This window comes from Hordeum vulgare, chromosome 2H (genome assembly GCF_904849725.1).
Source record: "Hordeum vulgare subsp. vulgare chromosome 2H, MorexV3_pseudomolecules_assembly, whole genome shotgun sequence".
Taxonomy (NCBI): Eukaryota; Viridiplantae; Streptophyta; class Magnoliopsida; order Poales; family Poaceae; genus Hordeum; species Hordeum vulgare.
The window spans coordinates 665,053,607-665,074,398 of NC_058519.1; the positions used below are offsets into that span (position 1 = coordinate 665,053,607).

Genomic DNA, 20,792 nt, shown 5'->3' on the forward strand with positions numbered 1-20,792 from the left:
AGATCTTATCGTTTGAACCTCAGTGCCAAGGATTCGTATAATCCCGTATGTCATTCCCTTTGTCCTTCGGTATGTTACTTGCCCGAGATTTGATCGTCATTATCCGCATACCTATTTCAATCTCGTTTACCAGCAAGTCTCTTTACTCGTTCCGTAATACAAGATCCCGCAACTTACACTAAGTTACATTGCTTGCAAGGCTTGTGTGTGATGTTGTATTACCGAGTGGGCCCCGAGATACCTCTCCGTCACACGGAGTGACAAATCCCAGTCTTGATCCATACTAACTCAACTAACACCTTCGGAGATACCTGTAGAGCATCTTTATAGTCACCCAGTTACGTTGCGACGTTTGATACACACAAAGCATTCCTCCGGTGTCAGTGAGTTATATGATCTCATGGTCATAGGAATAAATACTTGACACGCAGAAAACAGTAGCAACAAAATGACACGATCAACATGCTACGTCTATTAGTTTGGGTCTTAGTCCATCACGTGATTCTCCTAATGACGTGATCCAGTTATCAAGCAACAACACCTTGTTCATAATCAGAAGACACTGATTATCATCGATCAACTGACTAGCCAACTAGAGGCATGCTAGGGACGGTGTTTTGTCTATGTATCCACACATGTAAATGAGTCTTCATTCAATACAATTATAGCATGGATAATAAACTATTATCTTGATACAGGAATTATAATAATAACTATACTTTTATTATTGCCTCTAGGGCATAATTCCAACAGTCTCCCACTTGCACTAGAGTCAATAATCTAGCCCTCACATCACCATGTGAATTACATTGTAATAAATCTAACACCCATACAGTTCTGGTGTCGATCATGTTTTGGCCGTGGAAGAGGTTTAGTCAGCGGGTCTGCTACATTCAGATCCGTGTGCACTTTGCATATATTTACGTCCTCCTCCTCGACGTAGTCGCGGATGAGGTTGAAGCGTCGTTTGATGTGTCTGGTCTTCTTGTGAAACCTTGGTTCCTTTGCTAAGGCAATGGCACCAGTGTTGTCACAGAACAAGGTTATTGGATCCAGTGCACTTGGCACCACTCCAAGATCCGTCATGAACTGCTTCATCCAGACACCCTCCTTAGCCGCCTCCGAGGCAGCCATGTACTCCGCTTCACATGTAGAATCTGCTACGACGCTTTGCTTGGAACTGCACCAGCTTACTGCACCCCCATTAAGAATAAATACGTATCCGGTTTGCGACTTAGAGTCGTCCGGATCTGTGTCAAAGCTTGCATCGACGTAACCTTTTACGGCGAGCTCTTCGTCACCTCCATACACGAGAAACATCTCCTTAGTCCTTTTCAGGTACTTCAGGATATTCTTGACCGCCGTCCAGTGATCCACTCCTGGATTACTCTGGAACCGACCTGCCATACTTATGGCCAGGCTAACATCCGGTCTAGTGCACAGCATTGCATACATGATAGAGCCTATGGCTGAAGCATAGGGGACGGAGCGCATATGCTCTCTATCTTCATCAGTTGCTGGGCACTGGGTCTTACTCAATCTCGTACCTTGTAACACTGGCAAGAACCCTTTCTTAGACTGTTCCATTTTGAACCTCTTCAAAACTTTATCAAGGTATGTGCTTTGTGAAAGTCCTATCAGGCGTTTTGATCTATCCCTATAGATCTTAATGCCTAGAATGTAAGCAGCTTCTCCTAGGTCCTTCATAGAGAAACTTTTATTCAAGTAACCTTTTATGCTCTCCAAAAGCTCTACGTTGTTTCCAATCAGTAATATGTCATCCACATATAATATTAGAAACGCCACAGAGCTCCCACTCACTTTCTTGTAAATACAAGATTCTCCAACCACTTGTATAAACCCAAATGCTTTGATCACCTCATCAAAGCGTTTGTTCCAACTCCGAGATGCTTGCACCAGTCCATAAATGGATCGCTGGAGCTTGCACACCTTGTCAGCATTTTTAGGATCGACAAAACCTTCGGGTTGCATCATATACAACTCTTCCTTAAGGAAACCGTTTAAGGAACGCCGTTTTGACATCCATCTGCCAGATTTCATAATCGAAAAATGCAGCTATTGCTAACATGATTCTGACGGACTTAAGCATCGCTACGGGAGAGAAAGTCTCATCGTAGTCAATTCCTGGAACTTGTGAAAAACCCTTTGCCACAAGTCGAGCTTTATAAACGGTTACATTACCGTCAGCGTCCGTCTTCTTCTTAAAGATCCATTTGTTCTGAATAGCCTTGCGGCCCTCAGGCAGCATCTCCAAAGTCCACACTTTGTTCTCATACATGGATCCTATCTCGGATTTCATGGCTTCTAGCCATTTGTTGGAATCTGGGCCCACCATTGCTTCTTCATAATTTGCAGGTTCATTGTTGTCTAACAACATGATTGATAAGACGGGATTACCGTACCACTCTGGAGCAGCGCGTGATCTCGTCGACCTGCGTGGTTCAACAGAAACTTGAACTGGAGTTTCATGATCATCATCATTAACTTCCTCCTCAACCGGCGTCGCAATGACAGAGGTTTCCCCTTGCCCTGCGCCACCATCCAGAGGGATGAGAGGTTCGACAACCTCGTCAAGTTCTATCTTCCTCCCACTCAATTCTCTCGAGAGAAACTCCTTCTCGAGAAAAGCTCCGTTCTTAGCAACAAACACTTTGCCCTCGGATTTGAGATAGAAGGTGTACCCAACTGTCTCTTTTGGGTAACCTATGAAGACGCATTTTTCCGCTTTGGGTTCCAGCTTTTCAGGCTGAAGCTTTTTGACATAAGCATCACATCCCCAAACTTTAAGAAACGACAACTTTGGCCTTTTGCCATACCACAGTTCGTATGGTGTCGTCTCAACGGATTTCGATGGTGCCCTATTTAAAGTGAATGCAGCTGTTTCTAATGCATAACCCCAAAACGATAACGGCAAATCAGTAAGAGACATCATAGATCGCACCATTTCTAATAAAGTACGATTACGACGTTCGGACACACCATTACGCTGTGGTGTTCCAGGCGGTGTTAACTGCGAAACAATTCCACATTGTCTTAAGTGAGTACCAAACTCGAAACTCTGATACTCACTCCCACGATCAGACTGTAGGAACTTGATCTTCTTGTTACGATGATTTTCCACTTCACTCTGAAATTGCTTGAACTTTTCAAATGTTTCAGACTTGTGCTTCATCAAGTAGACATAACCATATCTACTTAGATCGTCAGTGAAGGTGAGAAAATAACGATATCCGCCGCATGCCTCCACGCTCATTGGACCACACACATCGGTATGTATGATTTCCAACAAGTCACTTGCACGCTCCATTGTTCCGGAGAACGGAGTCTTAGTCATCTTGCCCATGAGGCATGGTTCGCACGTGTCAAGTGAATCAAAGTCAAGTGACTCCAAAAGTCCATAAGCATGGAGTTTCTTCATGCGCTTTACGCCAATATGACCCAAGCGGCAGTGCCACAAAAATATGGTGCTATCATTGTTTACTCTAACTCTTTTGGTCTCAATGTTATGTATATGCGTATCTCTATCAAGATTCAATATGAACAATCCTCTCACATTCGGTGCATGACCATAAAAGATGTTACTCATAGAAATAGAACAACCATTATTCTCAGACTTAAAAGAGTAACCGTCTCGCAATAAACAAGATCCAGATATAATGTTCATGCTCAACGCAGGCACTAAATAACAATGATTTAAGTTCATCACTAATCCCGATGGTAGTTGAAGTGACACTGTGCCGACGGCGATTGCATCAACCTTGGAACCGTTTCCTATGCGCATCGTCACTTCGTCTTTTGCCAGCCTTCGTCTATTCCGCAGTTCCTGCTTCGAGTGGCAAATGTGAGCAACAGAACCGGTATCGAATACCCAGGCACTACTACGAGAGCCGGTTAAGTACACATCAATAACATGTATATCAAATATACCTGATTTTTCTTTGCCCGCCTTCTTATCTGCCAGATACTTGGGGCAATTGCGCTTCCAGTGACCCATACCCTTGCAATAGAAGCACTCTGTTTCAGGCTTAGGTCCAGCCTTGGGTTTCTTCGGCGAATTGGCAACAGGCTTGCCGCTCTTCTTCGAATTGCCCTTCTTGCCTTTGCCGTTTCTCTTGAAACTAGTGGTCTTGCTCACCATCAACACTTGATGCTCTTTACGGAGTTCAGACTCTGCGACTTTCAGCATCGCAAACAACTCGCCGGGAGACTTGTTCATCCCTTGCATGTTGTAGTTCAACACAAAGCCTTTATAGCTTGGCGGCAGTGATTGGAGGATTCTGTCAGTGATAGCTTCTTGCGGGAGTTCAATCCCCAGCTCAGCTAGACGGTTTGAGTACCCAGACATTTTGAGCACATGTTCACTGACAGACGAGTTTTCCTCCATCTTGCAAGCATAGAATTTATCGGAGGTCTCATACCTCTCGATCCGGGCGTTCTTCTGAAAGATGAACTTCAACTCCTGGAACATCTCAAATGCTCCATGACGCTCAAAGCGACGTTGAAGTCCCGGTTCTAAGCCATACAAGACTGCACATTGAACTATTGAGTAGTCCTCCTTACGCGCTAACCAAGCGTTCTTAACATCCTGATCAGCCGTAGGGGGTGGTTCATCTCCTAGCGCAGCATTAAGGACATAATCCTTCTTTCCAGCTTGTAAGATTAGCTTAAGATTACGAGCCCAGTCTACAAAGTTGCTTCCATCATCTTTCAACTTAGCTTTCTCTAGGAACGTATTAAAATTGAGGATGACACTTGCGTGAGCCATGATCTACAACACAAATATATTCAAAGTGGACTTAGACTATGTTCAAGATAATTAGAGTTCAACTTAATCAAATTACATGCTAAACTCCCACTCAAAAAGTACATCTCTCTAGTCATTTGAGTGGTTCATGATCCACCTACACTATCCCAAGTCCGATCATCACGTGAGTCGGGAGTAGTTTCAGTGGTAAGCATCCCTATGCTAATCATATCATCTATATGATTCATGATCGACCTTTCGGTCTCATGTGTTCCGAGGCCATGTCTGCACATGCTAGGCTCGTCAAGCTTAACCCGAGTGTTCCGCGTGCGCAACTGTTTTGCACCCGTTGTATGTGAACGTTGAGTCTATCACACCCGATCATCACGTGGTGTCTCGAAACGACGAACTATAGCAACGGTGCACAGTCGGGGAGAACACAATTTCGTCTTGAAATTTTAGTGAGAGATCACCTCATAATGCTACCGTCGTTCTAAGCAAAATAAGGTGCATAAAAGGATTAACATCACATGCAATTCATAAGTGACATGATATGGCCATCATCACGTGCTTCTTGATCTCCATCACCAAAGCACCGGCACGGTCTTCTTGTCACCGGCGCCACACCATGATCTCCATCATCATGATCTCCATCAACGTGTCGCCATCGGGGCTGTCGTGCTACTTATGCTATCACTACTAAAGCTACATCCTAGCAAAATAGTAAACGCATCTGCAAGCACATATGTTAGTATAAAGACAACCCTATGGCTCCTGCCGGTTGTCGTACCATCGACGTGCAAGTCGATATTTCTATTACAACATGATCATCTCATACATCAAATATATCACATCACATCATTGGCCATATCACATCACAATCATACCCTGCAAAAACAAGTTAGACGTCCTCTAATTTTGTTGTTGCGTGTTTTACGTGGTGACCAAGGGTATCTAGTAGGATCGCATCTTACTTACGCAAACACCACAACGGAGATATATGAGTTGCTATTTAACCTCATCCAAGGACCTCCTCGGTCAAATCCGATTCAACTAAAGTTGGAGAAACCGTCACTTGCTAGTCATCTTTGAGCAAAGGGGGTTACTCGTAACGATGAAACCAGTCTCTCGTAAGCGTACGAGTAATGTCGGTCCAAGCCGCTTCAATCCAACAATACCGCGGAATCAAGAAAAGACTAAGGAGGGCAGCAAAACGCACATCACCGCCCACAAAACCTTTTGTGTTCTACTCGAGAAGACATCTACGCATGAACCTAGCTCATGATGCCACTGTTGGGGAACGTCGCATGGGAAACAAAAATTTTCCTACGCGCACGAAGACCTATCATGGTGATGTCCATCTACGAGAGGGGATGAGTGATCTACGTACCCTTGTAGATCGTACAGCAGAAGCGATTAGAGATCGCGGTTGATGTAGTGGAACGTCCTCACGTCCCTCGATCCGCCCCGCGAACAATCCCGCGATCAGTCCCACGATCTAGTACCGAACGGACGGCACCTCCGCGTTCAGCACACGTACAGCTCGACGATGATCTCGGCCTTCTTGATCCAGAAAGAGAGACGGAGAAGTAGAAGAGTTCTCCGGCAGCGTGACGGCGCTCCGGAGGTTGGTGATGATCTTGTCTCAGCAGGGCTCCGCCCGAGCTCCGCAGAAACACGATCTAGAGGAAAAACTATGGAGGTATGTGGTCGGTCAGCCGTGAGAAAGTCGTTTTAAATCTGCCCTAAAAGCCCCATATATATAGGAGGAGGGAGGGGGACCTTGCCTTGGAGTCCTACTTGGTTTGGTGGGAGGGAGTCCTTCCCCCTTCCCACTTCTTCCTTTTTTTTTTCTTTCCTTTGATTTTTTCTTCCTTGGCGCATAGGGGATTGGTGGGCTGTCCCACCAGCCCACTAAGGGCTGGTGTGACCCCCCAAATACCTATGGGCTTCCCCGGAGTGGGTTGCCCCCCTCCGGTGAACTCCCGGAACCCATTCGTCATTCCCGGTACATTCCCGGTAACTCCGAAAACCTTCCGGTAATCAAATGAGGTCATCCTATATATCAATCTTCGTTTCCGGACCATTCCGGAAACCCTCGTGACGTCCGTGATCTCATCCGGGACTCCGAACAACATTCGGTAACCAACCATATAACTCAAATACGCATAAAACAACGTCGAACCTTAAGTGTGCAGACCCTGCGGGTTCGAGAACTATGTAGACATGACCCGAGAGACTCCTCGGTCAATATCCAATAGCGGGACCTGGATGCCCATATTGGATCCTACATATTCTACGAAGATATTATCGTTTGAACCTCAGTGCCAAGGATTCGTATAATCCCGTATGTCATTCCCTTTGTCCTTCGGTATGTTACTTGCCCGAGATTTGATCGTCATTATCCGCATACCTATTTCAATCTCGTTTACCAGCAAGTCTCTTTACTCGTTCCGTAATACAAGATCCCGCAACTTACACTAAGTTACGTTGCTTGCAAGGCTTGTGTGTGATGTTGTATTACCGAGTGGGCCCCGAGATACCTCTCCGTCACACGGAGTGACAAATCCCAGTCTTGATCCATACTAACTCAACTAACACCTTCGGAGATACCTGTAGAGCATCTTTATAGTCACCCAGTTACGTTGCGACGTTTGATACACACAAAGCATTCCTCCGGTGTCAGTGAGTTATATGATCTCATGGTCATAGGAATAAATACTTGACACGCAGAAAACAGTAGCAACAAAATGACACGATCAACATGCTACGTCTATTAGTTTGGGTCTTAGTCCATCACGTGATTCTCCTAATGACGTGATCCAGTTATCAAGCAACAACACCTTGTTCATAATCAGAAGACACTGATTATCATCGATCAACTGACTAGCCAACTAGAGGCATGCTAGGGACGGTGTTTTGTCTATGTATCCACACATGTAAATGAGTCTTCATTCAATACAATTATAGCATGGATAATAAACTATTATCTTGATACAGGAATTATAATAATAACTATACTTTTATTATTGCCTCTAGGGCATAATTCCAACAAAGGCGGCCAAAGAAAAATCAGGTATATTTGATATACATGTTATTGATGTGTACTTAACCGGCTCTCGTAGTAGTGCCTGGGTATTCGATACCGGTTCTGTTGCTCATATTTGCAACTCGAAACAGGAATTGCGGAATAGACGAAGGCTGGCGAAAGATGAAGTGACAATGCGCGTAGGAAATGGTTCCAAGGTTGATGCAATCGCCGTCGGCACAGTGTCACTTCAGTTACCGTCAGGATTAGTGATGAACTTAAATCATTGTTATTTAGTGCCTGCGTTGAGCATGAACATTATATCCGGATCTTGTTTATTGCGAGACGGTTACTCTTTTAAGTCAGAGAATAATAGTTGTTCTATTTCTATGAGTAACATCTTTTATGGTCATGCACTGAATGTGAGAGGATTGTTCATATTGAGTCTTGATAGCGATACGCATATACATAACATTGAGACCAAAATAGTTAGAGTTAACAATGATAGCGCCATATTTTTGTGGCACTGCCGCTTAGGTCATATTGGAGTAAAGCGCATGAAGAAACTCCATGCTGATGGACTTTTGGAGTCACTTGACTTTGATTCACTTGACACATGCGAACCATGCCTCATGGGCAAGATGACTAAGACTCCGTTCTCCGGAACAATGGAGCGTGCAAGTGACTTGTTGGAAATCATACATACCGATGTGTGTGGTCCGATGAGCGTGGAGGCACGCGGCGGATATCGTTATTTTCTCACCTTCACTGACGATTTAAGTAGATATGGTTATGTCTACTTGATGAAGCACAAGTCTGAAACATTTGAAAAGTTCAAGCAATTTCAGAGTGAAGTGGAAAATCATCGTAACAAGAAGATCAAGTTCCTGCGGTCTAATCGTGGGGGTGAATATCTGAGTTTCGAGTTTGGTACTCACTTAAGACAATGTGGAATTGTTTCACAGTTAACACCGCCTGGAACACCACAGCGTAATGGTGTGTCCGAACGTCGTAATCGTACTCTATTAGAGATGGTGCGATCTATGATGTCTCTTACTGATTTGCCGTTATCGTTTTGGGGTTATGCATTAGAAACAGCTGCATTCACTTTAAATAGGGCACCATCAAAATCCGTTGAGACGACACCATACGAACTGTGGTATGGCAAAAGGCCAAAGTTGTCGTTTCTTAAAGTTTGGGGATGTGATGCTTATGTCAAAAAGTTTCAGCCTGAAAAGCTGGAACCCAAAGCGGAAAAGTGCGTCTTCATAGGTTACCCAAAAGAGACAGTTGGGTACACCTTCTATCTCAAATCCGAGGGCAAAGTGTTTGTTGCTAAAAACGGAGATTTTCTCGAGAAGGAGTTTCTCTCGAGAGAATTGAGTGGGAGGAAGATAGAACTTGACGAGGTTGTCGAACCTCTCATCCCTCTGGATGGTGGCGCAGGGCAAGGGGAAACTTCTGTCATTGCGACGCCGGTTGAGGAAGAAGTTAATGATGATGATCATGAAACTCCAGTTCAAGTTTCTGTCGAACCACGCAGGTCGACGAGACCACGTGCTGCTCCAGAGTGGTACGGTAATCCCGTCTTATCAATCATGTTGTTAGACAACAATGAACCTGCGAATTATGAAGAAGCAATGGTGGGCCCAGATTCCAACAAATGGCTGGAAGCCATGAAGTCCGAGATAGGATCCATGTATGAGAACAAAGTGTGGACTTTGGAGGTACTGCCTGAGGGCCGCAAGGCCATTCAGAACAAATGGATCTTTAAGAGGAAGACGGACGCTGACGGTAATGTGACCGTTTATAAAGCTCGACTTGTGGCAAAGGGTTTTTCACAAGTTCAAGGAGTTGACTACGATGAGACTTTCTCACCCGTAGCGATGCTTAAGTCCGTCAGAATCATGTTAGCAATAGCTGCATTTTTTGATTATGAAATCTGGCAGATGGATGTCAAAACGGCGTTCCTTAACGGTTTCCTTAAGGAAGAATTGTATATGATACAACCCGAAGGTTTTGTCGATCCTAAGAATGCTAACAAAGTGTGCAAGCTCCAGCGATCCATTTATGGACTGGTGCAAGCATCTCGGAGTTGGAACAAACGTTTTGATGAGGTGATCAAAGCATTTGGGTTTATACAAGTGGTTGGAGAATCTTGTATTTACAAGAAAGTGAGTGGGAGCTCTGTGGCGTTTCTAATATTATATGTGGATGACATATTGCTGATTGGAAACAACGTAGAGTTTTTGGAGAGCATAAAAGGTTACTTGAATAAAAGTTTCTCTATGAAGGACCTAGGAGAAGCTGCTTACATTCTAGGCATTAAGATCTATAGGGATAGATCAAAACGCCTGATAGGACTTTCACAAAGCACATACCTTGATAAAGTTTTGAAGAGGTTCAAAATGGAACAGTCCAAGAAAGGGTTCTTGCCAGTTCTACAAGGTACGAGATTGAGTAAGACTCAGTGCCCAGCAACTGATGAAGATAGAGAGCATATGCGCTCCGTCCCCTATGCTTCAGCCATAGGTTCTATCATGTATGCGATGCTGTGCGCTAGACCGGATGTTAGCCTGGCCATAAGTATGGAAGGTAGGTTCCAGAGTAATCCAGGAGTGGATCACTGGACAACGGTCAAGAATATCCTGAAGTACCTGAAAAGGACTAAGGAGATGTTTCTCGTGTATGGAGGTGAAGAAGAGCTCGCCGTAAAAGGTTACGTCGATGCAAGCTTTGACACAGATCCGGACGACTCTAAGTCGCAAACCGGATACGTATTTATTCTTAATGGGGGTGCGGTAAGCTGGTGCAGTTCCAAGCAAAGCGTCGTAGCAGATTCTACATGTGAAGCGGAGTACATGGCTGCCTCGGAGGCGGCTAAGGAGGGTGTCTGGATGAAGCAGTTCATGACGGATCTTGGAGTGGTGCCAAGCGCACTGAATCCAATAACTTTGTTATGTGATAATACGGGTGCCATTGCCTTAGCAAAGGAACCACGGTTTCACAAGAAGACCAGACACATCAAACGACGCTTCAACCTCATCCGCGACTACATCAAGGGAGAGGACGTAAATATATGCAAAGTGCACACGGATCTGAATGTAGCAGACCCGCTCACTAAACCTCTTCCACGGCCAAAGCATGATCAACACCAGAACTGTATGGGTGTTAGATTTATTGCAATGTAATTCACATGATGATGTGAGGGCTAGATTATTGACTCTAGTGCAAGTGGGAGACTGTTGGAATTATGCCCTAGAGGCAATAATAAATATAGTTATTATTATAATTCCTGTATCAAGATAATCGTTTATTATCCATGCTATAATTGTATTGAATGAAGACTCATTTACATGTGTGGATACATAGACAAAACACCGTCCCTAGCAAGCCTCTAGTTGGCTAGCCAGTTGATCAAAGATAGTCAGTGTCTTCTGATTATGAACAAGATGTTGTTGCTTGATAACTGGATCACGTCATTGGGAGAATCACGTGATGGACTAGACCCAAACTAATAGACGTAGCATGTTGATCGTGTCATTTTGTTGCTACTGTTTTGTGCGTGTCAAGTATTTATTCCTATGACCATGAGATCATATAACTCACTGACACCGGAGGAATGCTTTGTGTGTATCAAACGTCGCAACGTAACTGGGTGACTATAAAGATGCTCTACAGGTATCTCCGAAGGTGTTAGTTAAGTTAGTATGGATCAAGACTAGGATTTGTCACTCCGTGTGACGGAGAGGTATCTCGGGGCCCACTCGGTAATACAACATCACACACAAGCCTTGCAAGCAATGTGACTTAGTGTAAGTTGCGGGATCTTGTATTATGGAACGAGTAAAGAGACTTGCCGGTAAACGAGATTGAAATAGGTATGCGGATACTGACGATCGAATCTCGGGCAAGTAACATACCGAAGGACAAAGGGAATGACATACGGGATTATATGAGTCCTTGACACTGAGGTTCAAATGATAAGATCTTCGTAGAATATGTAGGATCCAATATGGGCATCCAGGTCCCGCTATTGGATATTGACCGAGGAGTCTCTCGGGTCATGTCTACATAGTTCTCGAACCCGCAGGGTCTGCACACTTAAGGTTCGACGTTGTTTTATGCGTATTTGAGTTATATGGTTGGTTACCGAATGTTGTTCGGAGTCCCGGATGAGATCACGGACGTCACGAGGGTTTCCGGAATGGTCCGGAAACGAAGATTGATATATAGGATGACCTCATTTGATTACCGGAAGGTTTTCGGAATTACCGGGAATGTACCGGGAATGACGAATGGGTTCCGGAAGTTCACCGGGCGGGGCAACCCACCCCGGGGAAGCCCATAGGCCATAAGGGTGGCGCACCAGCCCTTAGTGGGCTGGTGGGATAGCCCAAAAGGGCCCTATGCGCCATAGAGATAAAAATCAAAGAGAAAGAAAAAAAGGGAGGTGGGAAGGAAGGGAAGGACTCCCACCCACCAAACCAAGTCCAACTCGGTTTGGGGGGGGAGCCTTCCCCCCTTGGCTCGGCCGACCCCCTTGGGGCTCCTTGAGCCCCAAGGCAAGGTCCCCTCCCTCCCACCTATATATCGGAGGTTTTAGGGCTGATTTGAGACGACTTTCCCACGGCAGCCCAACCACATACCTCCACGGTTTTTCCTCTAGATCGCGTTTCTGCGGAGCTCGGGCCGAGCCCTGCTGAGACAAGGTCATCACCAACCTCCAGAGCGCCGTCACGCTACCGGAGAACTATTCTACCTCTCCGTCTCTTTTGCTGGATCAAGAAGGCCGAGATCATCGTCGAGCTATACGTGTGCTGAACGCGGAGGTGCCGTCCGTTCGGTACTAGATCGTGGGACTGATCGCGGGATTGTTCTCGGGGCGGATCGAGGGACGTGAGGACGTTCCACTACATCAACCGCGTTCACTAACGCTTCTGCTGTACAATCTACAAGGGTATGTAGATCACTCATCCCCTCTCGTAGATGGACATCACCATGATAGGTCTTCGTGCGCGTAGGAATTTTTTTATTTCCCATGCGACGTTCCCCAACACAAATGGCGTTGTCCCCTTCTTCTCCGGCGACGGCGGCTTCGGGTGGTCATCGGAGACGGCAATACAGGCGAGGATTGGCTCGGGCAAGGGGTCGAGGATCACCAGGGGAAACCCTGAGCTCGATGGAGGGGTGCAGAGGGCTCTGGAGAGGGTGGTTGGTGCTGGCGACGGTGGGGCTGCAAGCGGAGGAACTCCGGCGATGATTCGAGGCCGGAGGGCCTCTTGGCCTCGGCTCACTCAATGGGGGGCCGATTGGAGGCTGCAGGAGGGGGATGGAGAGCTCGAAGGTGTCGGGGCGCCCTTTAAATTGGCCGGCGACGAGCACGACCGATCTCTCCTGAAGCGGCGAGGATAAGCTCGGCCACTGGCGTAGGGGGTGAGCTGGCCATTGCTGTGTGACCTGAGGTGATGGAGGAGGGCAGAGGGTCGACGAGACGTCTCCTGTGCCTTTAATGGCGCGCGGACGCCGACAGTGGCCAGAGCCAATTGTTCGGTCCGTGGAGGGGCTTGGCAGGGAGCGGCGGTGACCCTCTCCGGCGACCCAGGGCCTTTCGGAGGTGCCACGCGGCTGCCAGGAACTCCCTCGACGCTAAGGACACGGAGGGGCAGCGATGGACGACTCGAGTGGCTCGGCCGCCACAGGGGCTGCACAGCGCACGCGCTGTGGCATGCCAGTACCGTGGTCACCACGGTTACTGCTGCCACAGAGCCTCGCAAGCGTGGGAACCTTGTCCAGGGTGTCGACCTTACTCTCTCCAGTCACTCCCTATCATCAGATCGACCAGTCATTCACTCCTACGAAGTGTGGCATCAACAACAGATTCTCCTAGCAAACTGGGGGAGGATCTAGAGCTCAAATTGGTTAAGATTAGGGCAAATTAGCATGTCTAGGTTAACCAGCATAGGAAAGACTACAGACTGGCAAAGTTGGATAGGGTTTCAAGATCAAATGGATAGGGTTCCTTTGTAAATCACCTTTCTGGCCCAGAACACAAATGAGCTCATGGCACTCTCATGCTAGCCCTGTTAATGGTGAAACTTGGTCAAGGAGTGTCATTTAGTAGTGCACTCATGTCCAAAAATTTGCAAGTCATTTGTGCAACTCTAGCTAGCACTTCCTTCACAAAGGTTCATTTTTAACAAAAACTTAGCACAGTCTTACTGCTCAAAATTTGTACTAGACCATCAGATGTTTTTACATATTTGAACTAGTTATGATCCCTTGGAGCTAAGGAAATTTATTGGGAATTTTTTAAAACAGGAAAAATGGGGTTGCTTCACAAAGTGATAATTCTGGTCAGAAGAGAAATAATTTTTTTCCAGCCAAAATTTTGTATTGGGCAATGAAATATTTTTGAAGATTTTGAGATCATATGATACTCAGAACATGTGGAAAAAGTTTTGGGGTCAATAGCTTATTCCAACTATAGGTTGCTTCACAACCCATTGTGATGCCATAATTCCCCAAAATAGAAAAATAATTATTTAAAAGATTTGAATATTGCAAATTATTCCAAGAAAGGTCTTGGCAAGAAACAAAAGGTTTTGGGTTGCTTGAGACAAGAAATCAGAGACTCACAATCCAACTTGCTTGAGAAAATTTGAAAATCCACCAAATGGCAAGTGAAACTCCATAAATATTTTAAAAGGAAAGGGTTGAAAAAAATCACGGTGTTACAATGGCAAGGAGCGAAATCTTGAAGAGAAGGATGTTGGGCGCAAGGTGTGATTGCTTCAGTGTCTGTGGTGGAATGGGGGGCGGTGGTGGAGAGTGATGATGTTGGCGATGATGGTCATGGAGATGATGATGGATTTTGCGTGAAGATGTAGGTTGCTTTTGAATGACATTCTTTGTCATCTTGATAAAAAACTATGGTTTAATGTATGCACAAACTATGTTTGATTGTGCAAATTTGATGCAAATCAGCAGAATTGGTGTCAAGAATTTTTATAGCTTATGGGTTGGTGAGGGCTGTGGCAGAACAGAACACGCACCGCGAAAGTGTAAAATTGCGAATATTTTGTTTTACAGTTCCGCGGTGCGGGTTTTGTTCTGCCGAGACGCTCGCCAGTCCATAAAAAATTGACTTTCGCAAACTGTAAACACACGATACATGTCCGTGATATACGGGGTGTGCTAAAGTTGCTCTTACCACGCCCAACATTAAGCTCATTGTGGCCGAGGCCCAGCAGGTGCACATGAACGTGTCATGCGTCAGTTTGGACAGCGGTCTTTGTGAGCGAGAAGGAGGACTCATAGAACTCCATCATCTTCGCCGCCGCCATTGAAGGGGCCCTCCCACCGTCGGCCACTCGACGCTCATGGGCGGATGTCGCCCCGCGCTCATCAACAATGTCGGCCTCATGCTCAACAGCGTCCTCGACGCGTCGTAGAACCTCTCGCCGCTCCCGACCGACGACCCCAACTTGTCTGCTGCGTCGCGATGGCGAGGGAAGGCGACTTTCAGGGTGTCGGCTCTCAAGAGATCACGTTTATTCTAGACGGTGTCAATGTGGAGCGGACGCTGTAGAGCGGTATGAATATGAACAACTGGCGTCGTGCGGGAAAGCGAGCCAGCGAGGGTGAAGGGTTTTGGATGGGTGAGGACAGTCACACGCGGGAGTGGCAATGGTTCAAACATCCGTAAAACCTTCACTTTGTTTCAGGACTAAAAAAATGTGTGCGAACTGATCGGTGGGTTGATGCGCTAATTGAATTAATAAAACTTGGATCGTTACGCATGCATGACTGGCTGCGTGTTCACATTCTCATCCCCGCTATCTGTGTGGATCAACGGCCCCCTAAAAAAAAACCGCAATACCTCACCGTGCTTGATTAATCATTTTCTGTCTAACTCGATTGTACAGAAGAAATGTGTTCATTTCAACTCGCCGCCATTCCTCTTATTTGTTTTACCTTTCTTTTTCATTTTAGAGCCTAGACAGACAATTTTATTTATTTATTTGCTAGGGAACTTAGACAGAAAATGATCGATCAGTCGGTAGCGGACGACACATTAATAAGTAACTATATAAATAGCAATAACTTTATCTGTCGATGCTAACTATTTCTTCTGTACATTATTATAAAAACGTTTAGATCATTATTAATGATGCAACATTTTTATATTAGTTTACCAAGAAGCACCTATTAATCTAAGAGCTAGTATAATAAACTTATGTAAACAGTCTATAAGACTCAAAATATTATTTTTCTGCTGACATGAAGAGGAGAGAAAAAAGATAAGAAGAGGAGCTGGTTACACAATAAGAGACAACCGTAGCATATTTTTTTGGACACTATGTAAGAGTGAGAGGTGTGACGTGTATTAATAAAGTAACACATCTTTATATCTAACTATTATACTTGTGGGCTATAAATTTAACTATATTATGGCATGACAACATCATATAACCATTTGATTGTATTATCGACCATGCTTTTAGAGGCAAAGGAGACTCCCCATGACCTTTTTCACAAAAAAACACGTTATTCATTGCAAACAAGCAACACATCGTTATGGGATTCGGTACAATTTCACATAAGGGTTTCTCAAACCAATTAGAAGTCGAGGAAAATCTAGCTGATCCAGCAAGAGCAACTTTATTTATAATGTTCAAATCTAGTAATAGAAAAATTACAAACACAATAAAAATAATCATCAAAATCACGTCCGTCGCTCCCACTGGCCGTCTTCCTTCCTTCACGGTATGAACCAAGATTGTCTGCATTCGGTCTGGTCGTGCACGTGTGTATCTAGCTTTAGGCTTTAATGACCTAGTGGCTTAGGTTTTTGACTCGTTCGAAGTCTTAGGCTCTGTTTGAAACCACCCAGATTATATAATCTGATTTTTATAATCTATTTGTTTTCAAACAGGACAGTTTATATTATAGATTTTAAAAACTAGATGACCAGATTATTAAAAACTCATAATCTACTCTACCCCAGCTAAAATCAGATTATGGATTGCTAATGACCTATTATCCTTGTAAACTTGAAGATAATTACTTACTGCCACCGGCATCGTCCTATTTTTATAAACAGGGCAGACATGCCATTGTACAATGTAAAACCTGAATTACAGTTTATATAATCTGGACTCCAAACATGCCCATCTGGATTATTTTTATAAACTAGATTATATAATCTATCTTTATAATCCAGATTATTATAATCTATTGAGGTTCCAAACAGGGCCTTAGTTGTGGCGGATGAGACAATGATGGAGTTGAATAAAGAAACTACAGATCGCTCCCGGATGAGGTGATGTATTTGGAAATTAATCTCTTCAAGTGGGGATGGCATGGCAGTGGCGATGTCCTTGTGGTGGATGTCTGTCCTCGTGCTCCGATGTTACTAGGACATTTGCTCCAGCATGGATGCGGGGCTTAAGAGGTAGTTGAGAAGCGTATGCAGATAGTTTCTGCGTCAGCGACATCTAAAAGACAGTGAACCGTGTGCTACGTTCGTGATTGGTGGATACCGAGTATCATTTTCTTCTTCAATGTCTCGGTTAAGCAGGATATTAGATCGGGAGTTTGATGACGTGTCCGGGGTGGTATCATGATCAGATTCTTGCAACGACAATGGCTTTGTATTTTGTAAGTTACTTCAAGACAAGTAGTGCCTCTAAATTAAATCCATTCAATGCCGGAGGAGCACAACATTTCCGAAAACTTGTTTGAAAACTATTTCACCCCACACACATACATCATACATGCATATAAATAAAATAAAATAAAATATTTGAAATCGAGCCGGAGAAGCACAAGCACAAGTCTAGTCGTGATGGAGAAGCATCGATCATCCCGTCCCGCCGAAGATGGCCTTGAGCTTCTTGACCTGCAAGTCGTCGAGGAGGGTGACCTTGCTGACCACCTCCGTCGGTAGGTTGTTGGCGAAGAGCGCAAAGTCGAGGGTCTGCACGACGGGGTTGTGGCTGCTGTAGGTGGAGAGCGCCGCCGCCGTGGTGTTGCCGATGTTGTACTGGAAGTGCTGCTGGCCCTGGGGGAGCACCATCAGGTCTCCCTTGTACAAGGTGTTGGTGTAGACCCTGTTGGAGGTGGCGCTGATGAAGCCGCACGACAGGGTGCCCTCCAGCACGAAGATGAGCTCCGTGGCCGCCGGGTGCCAGTGCAGCGGCACCACCCCGCCTACGGCCAAGTCGACGCGCGCCGCGGAGATGCCGAACCCGTTCACGCCGGGGAAGTTGGTGACGAAGGCCGACGACAGGCTGATCTTGAAGGGCTGGATTATCGGGCCTGTGGTGCCCAACCCGCGGTAGTAGAAGTCATCGGCGGTGACGGCGGCCTGGAGCTTGCACGGGTAGCCGGCCGGCGTGTCGGTGCTGGCCAGGTCGGCCACGCAGAACTCCTTGGCCAGCTGGGCGACACAGCCAAAGGGCGGCGGCAGCAGCACCAGCAACAAAGGCAGGAGGAGGAGGAGCACAGCCTTTGCCATGGTGTTTATAACTTGAAATGTGTGTGATCCACGCTTGAGGCCATATATATATATATATATATATATATATATATATATACATACATATAGGAGGAGGAGGGAAGGGGTGGTGCAAATGGATGAAAAATCTAAATTTAATACTACTGTAATAAGTTTGATGTATTCAGTCCACAACCACCGATCCAACTTGAGATTTATCAAGAGTCGGTTTAACGCCCGCCGTGTGGTTAACTGTCGGCCGGATAATCGCCCGCACGTGCTCACTTGAGGTGATCAAGTCTCCCACAAACTAAACTACAGTACTATTGAAAACATTTTTGGTCGTAATTTTGTTTCCCGCATCTGTTGTACAAAGAGGAACTAAAGTGTTCATACACACGGATATGTGAGAGCTGCAAGCATATATTTCATACACTTTTTGAATCAACCGACGAAATTAATGCAAACACGTGCCATTTCATACAAACTGGACGACGTTCGCGGAGTGAGGTTGCGGCCGAGGGGGTGAAGCACCGAGGTACATCACTTGTCCACACTAGTGGAAAACGGGCCTTTGTCCGGGTCCCTTTAGTCCCGGCCTGCCTCTGGACCGGGACTAAAGATCCGGTCACGTCGCCCCAATTCTCAATGCCTCCCTCGAGGCTTTAGTCCCGGCCTGTAAGGAGCCTTTAGTCCCAGTTCGTGTCCTAAACCGGGACTAAAGGGCTACGCGGTAGGCAGCCCGCATGTGCGTCACCTTTAGTCCCGGTTTGTGTCTCAAACCGGGACTAAAGTCCTCTGCCTATATATAGCACAACCCCCCTCTTCCCTCTTCCTTGCATTTTTCTTGGATGGAGGATTGTGGGTGGGTGCTTGCTCTCCACTTTTTTTTGATGCACTAGAGGTGTTTGTTGAAATGTGTGTTAGAGCGATGCCGCTTTAGTTCACCGAACACAACTACGATATGAGATGCCTGAGCCACGCTTAAACCTCTTCCTCTTTATTTCTACTTATTCTAAAAGGTTAGCAACTATATTTCCTCGTTTAGACCGTGCGGTACTAATTTTTAGGATCGTGATTGTATTTGCTATACTGTCGTATAACACAGATGAGCCATCCATGGATGTACGGTGATTGACGCACAACCGCTTACAGAGAAGGCGTGCATTCTTTTCGAGATGCAGCCGATGCGAACAAGCATGGTGGTGGCTATATGTTTTGTCCATGTGTTGAATGTCGGAATGAGAAGGATTACACTTCCTCAAGAGTCATTCAGAGCCACCTGCTTCGGTCTGGTTTTATGTCGGGCTATAATGTTTGGACCAAGCACGGAGAAAGAGGGGTTATGATGGAAGACGACGATGAAGAAGAAGAGAACGATGATGATAACTACCGATCTATGTTCCCTGAGTATGTTGATACCACAATGGAAGACAATGAAGAAGAAGATCAGGATGAAGAACGGGAACCAGATGAGCCCGCTGATGATCTTGGCCGGGTCATTTCTGATGCACGGCGAGGTTGCGACACAGAAAAGGAGAGGTTCAAGTTCGAGCAGATGTTACAGGACCACAACAAATTGTTGTACCCAACTTGTGAAGATGGCCAGAAGAAGCTGGGTAGCACACTGGAATTGCTGAAGTGGAAGGCAGAGACCGGTGTGACTGACTTGTCATTCGAAAAGTTGCTGGTACTGATGAAGAAGATGCTTCCAAGAAAGAACGAATTGCCAGTCAGCACGTACGAAGCAAAGAAGCTTGTCTGCCCTCTAGGATTAGACGTGCAGAAGATACATGCATGCCCTAATGACTGCATCCTCTACCGCGGTGAGAAGTACGAGAATATGGATAAATGCCCGGTATGCACTGCATTGCGGTATAAGATCAGAAAAGATGACCCTGGTGATATTGAGGGCGAGCCACCCAGGAAGAGGGTTCCTGCCAAGGTGATGTGGTATGCTCCTATAATACCACGGTTGAAACGTCTGTTCAGAAATAAAGATCATGCGAAGTTGTTGCGATGGCACATGGAAGATCGTATGAAAGACGATAAGTTGAGGCACACCGTTGATGGTCGGCAGTGGAGAAAAATCGAGAGAGAGTTCCCGAGATTTGCAGCTGACGCAAGGAACTTATGGTTAGGTCTGAGTACAGATGGCATGAATCCTTTTGGGGAGCAGAGTTGCAGTCACAGCACCTGGCCCGTTACTCTATGTATCTACAACCTTCCTCCTTGGCTGTGCATGAAGCGGAAGTTCATTATGATGCCAGTGCTTATCCAAGGTCCAAAGCAACCCGGCAACGATATTGATGTGTACCTAAGGCCATTAGTTGATGAACTTTTACAGCTGTGGGCCGAACCAGGTGTACGTGTGTGGGACGAACAAACAAGAGGAATTTGACCTTCGAGCGTTGCTTTTCGTAACCATCAATGATTGGCCTGCTCTTAGTAACATTTCAGGACAGTCAAACAAGGGATACAATGCATGCACGCACTGT

The 20,792-nt window shown here is 45.7% G+C and overlaps 1 protein-coding gene across 1 annotated transcript; it reads right to left on the reverse strand.

The window, feature by feature from the left end:
• Positions 1-17,489: 17,489 nt before the first annotated feature.
• LOC123431380 (germin-like protein 8-14) lies at positions 17,490-18,325 on the reverse strand. The gene has a single exon (XM_045115183.1). It carries the CDS (start codon positions 18,313-18,315, stop codon positions 17,659-17,661), a length of 657 nt encoding a protein of 218 aa, XP_044971118.1. The 5' UTR covers positions 18,316-18,325; the 3' UTR covers positions 17,490-17,658.
• Between the last annotated feature and the right edge of the window lie 2,467 nt (positions 18,326-20,792).

What these genes read in the sequence shown, in the direction of transcription:
- LOC123431380 (XM_045115183.1), bottom strand. Translation starts at nt 18,315, where the DNA reads ATGGCAAAGGCTGTGCTCCTCCTCCTCCTGCCTTTGTTGCTGGTGCTG.